We start from the raw sequence: 6,256 nt of genomic DNA, 5'->3' as shown, positions 1-6,256 counted from the left end.
TGTGCCAAATCACTCCCAGATGTGCGCGGCGGCCAGCCCGCCACCCCCTCCGCGGCCCACCGGGACGGCCACCGGGCACCCCGCACCGCTGCAGGGCTGCCCAGGGGGGGCCGAACCCACCACTGGCCAGATCCTGCCCGGCCCCAGCACCGGCCTGTCCCGCGGCGTCGGGGCGCCGAGGTCTGGCAGGGCACGGGCAGGACAACGGGGTGCCGGGGCGTGGACGGGAGGTGCCATCGGTGTCCCCTCATCCTGCCGAGGCCCCACAGCCCCCACCCGCGGCGTGGGGGCCGGTGCCAGCACAGCAGGGTCGTGTGGGGTCCTGCCCCGCACCCCCGGCCCCGGTGCCCGGCAGGAGCGCAGCCGAGCGGAAAGGGGCTGTCAGATGGAATCTGGGTGCCGGCGGTGACGGCGCGGCGGGAGGGGGCCGTGCCCGCCACGTGGCCGCTTATGTAAGGAGAGTGCAAGGGAGGACAGGGAGGCAGCCGGGGCACCGGGGACACCACCGAGGGGACACCGGGCCCCCGCCATGCACAGGCGGGCGGCTGCGCGGCCGGACACGCACGCCAGGGGCTGCCGGTGGCCCAGCCGGGCACTGCCCAGCCCCGTGGGCACAACACGTGTGTGCGGGAGCAAGGGGACGTGGGCACACGCGTGCCGAAGCGGGGGGACGGGGCCTCGCCGGCCCCTCGGCCTCCCCGTGCTGCTGCTGCCCCAGTTGCCGGACGCGGCGTGGGGCCTGGGGCGTCCCGGGGTGTCCCAAGGCCGGCGGACACGTCCCCAAGCCGCGATGCTCCCGCCGCGGCGCTGCCGGCCCCTCGCTGCATGGTGATGAACGGCTCCGGCGGGAGCTCCGGCACCCGCACGGCTGAATCCGTCTGCGCTATCGATTTTTCATCCACTGCGGCAGAGATCGGAGCCAGGGCCGGCGCAGCCACAGGCACCCCGGCGGGCTGGCACGGCCAGGGGACCCGCGTTCCCCTGCCACCAGGCCACGTCCCCAGTGCCACCCCGCTGGCCCTGTCCTCACCCACGCAGCCAGGCCACCCTGGGGACAGTGCCAGCACCGGGGACCCTGCAGCCTCGCCGTGGGATGCCCAGCATGGCCGGTCTGGCCCAGATGTGGGGGTGCCCCCTGGGCCTTTCTTGCCTGGAGCACTGTGGTGGGCACAGGGGGGACCAGGGTAGTTGGGGGGGGGGGGGGGTTGTGAGGGAGCAGGGGCACCGCGGTGCCCACCTGCGTCACCGCCGCGTCACTGCGGTCACACACGCTGCCAGCCGCTTCCTTCCAGCCGCCGTCACCGTGTGCCATGGCTCCGCATCACGGCCACGGGGCAGGATGCGGCCGCCGTGGGGAGCAAGGGGCCCCCCCCCCCCGGGCAGCCCCGTGCTCTGCCCCACAGCACAGGGATGCCGGTACCCGCCCAGCCCCGCGGCCTGGTGACGGGTGGCAGGGCCACGGTCCCCCGCTCAGCCCCGTGGCGTGGTGAGGGGGCAGGGACAGGGTCCCCCTCAGCCCCCCAGCATGGGGAGGGGGCAGGAGGGTCGCGGAGCAGAGCGGGCGCAGCCTGGCCTGATCCCGCCGCCCCTCCCGTGCCGCCGCACACGTCCGACACATGGCAGCGCTGGCTATAAATAGCCCCGCGGCAGCGAGCGGCTGAGCCGCGCTCGGGGCCCGGATGGGGCTGCCGGCCACCCCTGGCCCTGGGCCACCAGCCACCCCCAGCCCTAGTGCCCGTGCCTCAGTTTCCCCACCGCTCCCCATGGTGAACAGCGGCTGGGAAAGGACCCAGCGGCTGGGGCCTCCCCTGTCCCCAAGTGTCCCCTGGCGCAGCCAAAATGGGGGGTGGGAAGGGGGGGGCTGCACCAGGACAGGGTGGCATCCAGCTCCGCTTTGTGCATGGGGTGCCCAGGTAAGGACGTAGCCGATGTCCCCACGTCCTGCACCCCACGGGGACCCCGCAGGGCACCAGCGCTGGGGCACAGCAGGGACACGCCATGGGGGCTGGGGAAACTGAGGCGGGCTGGGGACCCAGGCCCCCCACCCCGTCCCCACACCCCCTCCTCGGGCGGTGGGATGGCCGGACACGGGGCACCAACAGAGCCCCAGCCCCTTCCCACTCCCCCGCCTGCCTGGGGCCCCCACCCCCCCCCCCAGCCGGGGAAGCTGCAAAATTAGGTCAAAGCGTCTATTATTTAACACAAGCAGAGGAGCCAGGGCCAGGAGCTGGGGGGGCTACAGCCCAGAAGGGCTGGGGGGGACACTCAGGGACAGGCCCCCACAGACCTGGGGCGGGGGGGAGGGGGGGCAGAGGCAGGAGCCAGTGCTGAACCAAAACGACTTTATTTATGCCAGAAGATAGAGGGGGGCCCCCCTGTCCCCCACCCTCCAGCCAGGCACAGCCAGGAGCCGAGGGCGCTGTGCCACCCCTCCACCAGCACTGGGACCATCCTTCCCGTGACTGAGGACGGGGGGGGGGCCCTGACAGCCCCGAAACAGCCGGGAGCAAACGCAGGGAACAGCCCCCAGCCCCCAGCTCATACGTGCCGGGGCCAGGAGCACCCACCGTCCGCGGCCACTGCTGCAAAGGGGCTGGGGCGGGTGCCAGCGTCCCACCTCAGCTCCAACCACGCAAAAATAATAATAATAATAATAATGTTAATAATAATAATAATAATAAAACTAGCCAAGACCGAGGGCCCCAGGGTGGGACTCCACAAACAAGGGCTGAGGCCCCCAGGAGCCATTTCCCTGCTCCCGGCCTGGCCCAACCACGCGCGCACCAAAATCCCACCCGGGGCTGCGTCCGCCCACGCCGAGGGGCCACAGGGAGGGGGCTGCTGGAGTGGGGTGGGGTGGGGGGCCCTAGCGCAGCCCCTGGGCCAGGATGCTGCCCACCAGCGCCGTGTCCTGCAGCGCGTGCTCCACCGCCACCTCCTCCATCTTCAGGGAGACCTGGGGGGAGAAAGGAGAGCGGCTCAGCGCCGTGGGGACGGATCCTGCCCCACTGCCAGACCCCCGCCCCGCTGCCCACTGCCGTACCTTGGCCAGCCGGGCCTCCTTGGCCCTCTTCAGCTCGAGGACACCGCGGGACTCCAGGAGGGTGACGAGGGACAAACACTCAGCCTGGTCGACGGCGGGGAGATGCTGCTGCCGGCAGACCTGGCTGTAGGCGTCGTGGAGCTGGGGAAGGCAGAGCGCGGGTTACACTGCGACACCGCGCGCAAGGGAGACCCCGGGGACACCCGCCCACTCCCCAAATCCAGCTCTGAAGGGTGTGTGTGTCCCCTGCCACCACTCACCTTGCCCAGCGTCACCTCCCGGGTGCGCAGGCGCCGGGCGAGCAGCAGCAGGGAGCAGAGCAGCACCTTCTGCTGCAGTGGGAAGGTGTCCCGGCCCCCCACGGCTCCCGCCGCCAGCCGGTCCCCAAACACCTCCGAGATCACGCGGGAGACGTGCAGCAGCCCCACGCGCTTGGGGACAGGGGACACCGGGGAGTCACCTGTGGGACAGACAGTGCTGCAGGGAACCTCGGGGGGGATGAGAAAGGGGGGGCGGGTGGCCACGCAGGGCAGGTGCCCCAGAAAGGGACCCCGGACCCCACATTAGGGCTGGTCTGGAGGTGCCTACGTGCCCCCCCCGCAGGGTTTTGGCTCCGGTTGCGACTCACCGCCGGGCAGGGGCTTGAGCAGGGTCTGGTTTCGCACCTCCAGCTCCACCACCTCCACGGCGCGCCTGGGGAGAGACGGCCCTGAGCGCCGGGCAGAGCGGCCGCGCCAGCACGGGCACCCCCGACACCGTGCGGGGCTCACGGGGGCCACGCTGGGTTTTGGGGCAGAGTCCCAAACCCAGAGACCACCCCCAGCGGGTCTGGGGGCAGGCGCTGACCTGCAGACATCCAGGGCCTTGCGAGCGTCACCGGAGACCGCCGAGACCTTGCGGGCGCAGAACTGGAGCGCGGCGGCGTCCAGGACGGGGTCACCGGCCACCTGCCGAGGCACCGCGCGCCGTCAGTTGCCCCGTGCATTGTGTGTCCCCTCCCCGCGTGTCCCCCCGCGTCCCCACCTGCCCCAGCCGCTCCCGCAGGATGGTGCTGAGCTGCTCCCTGGTGTAGGGCGGGAAGTGCAGGAGCTGGGGGCTACTGGCCGGGCGGGCACCGAGCCGGGCCAGGCTACGGTCCATCAGGTCCAGCGCGTTGGCCAACCCTACAGGCACAGCAAAATGAAGAAGATGAGGATTGTGCCCCCCAAGAGGGAGCAGGTGGGCAAAAACAAACCCCCAGCAGCCCCCCCAAAGCAGGGAGGGTCCCCAGGGCCGGCAGCACCACGCTGCCGCACACTCACCCACAAGGACGAGCCTGGAGCGGGGCAGCCGGGGCCACTCGAAGAGGGTGTAGAGCACGTCCTGGCCTTTGCTCTCCAGCTGGTCCAGTTCGTCCAGCACCAGCAGACTGGGAGTGCGGGCAGGAGCCTGGGTCAGTCCCAGCTCTGCCCACCGTCCCCGTGGCCCGTCCACAGCAGCCCGAGCACGGCACTTCGCTGCCGGGGCCGCCTCCCCGGCCTGGCCACACTCGGGGTGTCCAGGGGGGACCCCACACCACCCCCCCCCCAGGGCTGGGAACTCACACCATGGGCCCCTGGGCCGTCAGATGCTTCTCCAGCCTCCGCACGCCGTCCCGGCCGGCGGCCGCGGGCAGGCCCAGCTCCTGTGCCACGGCGGGGAAGACGCTCTGCGGGCTGCTCAGCGACATGCAGTTCAGGACGATGGTTTTGCTCCCGGCGAGCTCGTCCTGCCGGGGACGGGAGCGTTAGGCCGCTGTCCCCCTGCTGTGCCACGCTCGGCTCGTGCTCCTCCTGCCAATCCCCCCATTTTTCCCCACCAGTCCCCCCAAAGCGGGACCCCCAGCCGTGGCACACCTTGCAGTCGAGCAGGACGTGGCTCAGAGAGGCCGTTTTCCCCGTCCCGGGGGCTCCGGACACGTAGAGGCTGCCGGGCCGGCGCCCGCAGACATGCTCCCGCAGGAATTGCCGCATGACACCCGTCTCCCTCTCCCTGGCGTGGAGGCGGTCGGGCACGGCCGCGTGCAGCACCCGCTTCGCCTCCTGGTAGCAGGTGCCTGCGCCGAGGAGGGAGAGGGTTCAGGGTGTGAGGGGAGGGGGGTCACGGCACCCCCAGAACCCCGTCCCCCTCCCCAACCGCACTCACCTTCCTGCCTGAAGAGCCGGGGGCGGGCAGGCCCTGAGCTCTGGGGGGTTTCCTGCCCCCCACACCGTGGGGACGGCCCGGGACTGCCGGCCTTCTCAGGGGAGGCCGGGGGGTCCCCGAAGAGCAGGCGGCGCCCCTGGTTCTCTTTGCTGCGCTTGGTTGGGGAGCAGGGCAGGGCCTGGGGGACGTTGCAGAGGTTGTCGTCACCTGCGGAGGGGATGGGTTAGCGGAGCGGGCCCGATCCTGGCGCTCGTGCGTGAGCAAGAGGCCGTTCGTAACACGACGTCGCTCTCCCCAGGGGGAGGCTTCACGCTTCAGCCCCCCCCGCAGGCCCCGCGGGAGCAGCTTTTCCTCCCGAAACCGGGGGAAGCCACAAACGCAGCTGCACAAGGGACGGGATGGAGCCGGGCCCATCCGCTGCCCCAGCAAAGGGCAGCTGCCCCCCGCGCCTCACCTTTCTCAGGGGGTCCCGGGGAGGGGGCAGCGAGGGGGGCGACAGGACTCACCCAGGCGCTTGCGGGGGCTCAAGGGAAGCGCTTTGGTCCGGGCTGAGCGTGTGGCCGCGGCCGGCCGGCCGGGGGGGGAGAGCCGCCGGGTGAGGGGGTCGGGGCCGCTCTTGGCCGGGGAGGTGGGGGGGGCGGCGAGGCGGCGGGCGCTCCTCCTCCGGGGAAAATCGATGGTGGGCTGGTGCTGCGGGCTAGTGCTGGCCATGGCGGGGGGCTGCGGGTGGAGGGGGGGCACCGGTGAGGCGGGGGGAGAGACACCCCCCAGCCCCACGGCTCCCGGCCGCCCCTGCGCCCCCCACAACCGCCCCCCTCAGCCCTTCCCCGCGTCCCCGCTCCCCACAGTCCCCCCAGCACAGCCCTGCCCCGCCAAGTCCCCCATGTCCCTCCATGTCCCCCCCTGCCCCGCCATGTCCCCCCATGTCCCCCATGTCCCCCCATCCCACCCCAAACCCCCCCCCCCCGCGCCGCCGCCACCGACCTTCTCGCGCCAACTCAGCCCCAGCTCCTCCACTTCCCGCCACCAGCCCGAGTCGGCCCCGCCCCC

General features: G+C 72.1%; 1 protein-coding gene across 1 annotated transcript; it reads right to left on the bottom strand.

Annotated features, from left to right (window-relative positions):
* Window positions 1-2,328: 2,328 nt before the first annotated feature.
* CDC6 (cell division cycle 6) lies at window positions 2,329-5,917 on the bottom strand. The gene is made up of 11 exons (XM_074892059.1): window positions 5,713-5,917; window positions 5,207-5,413; window positions 4,918-5,117; window positions 4,627-4,790; window positions 4,345-4,451; window positions 4,067-4,206; window positions 3,890-3,990; window positions 3,672-3,736; window positions 3,304-3,503; window positions 3,044-3,184; window positions 2,329-2,956 (listed from the first exon to the last, which is right to left on the bottom strand). The coding sequence occupies exons 1-11, from the start codon at window positions 5,915-5,917 to the stop codon at window positions 2,867-2,869; spliced, it is 1,620 nt and encodes a 539-aa protein (XP_074748160.1). The 3' UTR covers window positions 2,329-2,866.
* Window positions 5,918-6,256: the final 339 nt, after the last annotated feature.

The sequence above is a fragment of the Strix uralensis genome, chromosome 22 (genome assembly GCF_047716275.1).
Source record: "Strix uralensis isolate ZFMK-TIS-50842 chromosome 22, bStrUra1, whole genome shotgun sequence".
NCBI lineage: Eukaryota > Metazoa > Chordata > Aves > Strigiformes > Strigidae > Strix > Strix uralensis.
Note: the sequence above shows the minus strand (reverse complement) of the source record. Positions and strands in the feature narration are given on the sequence as shown.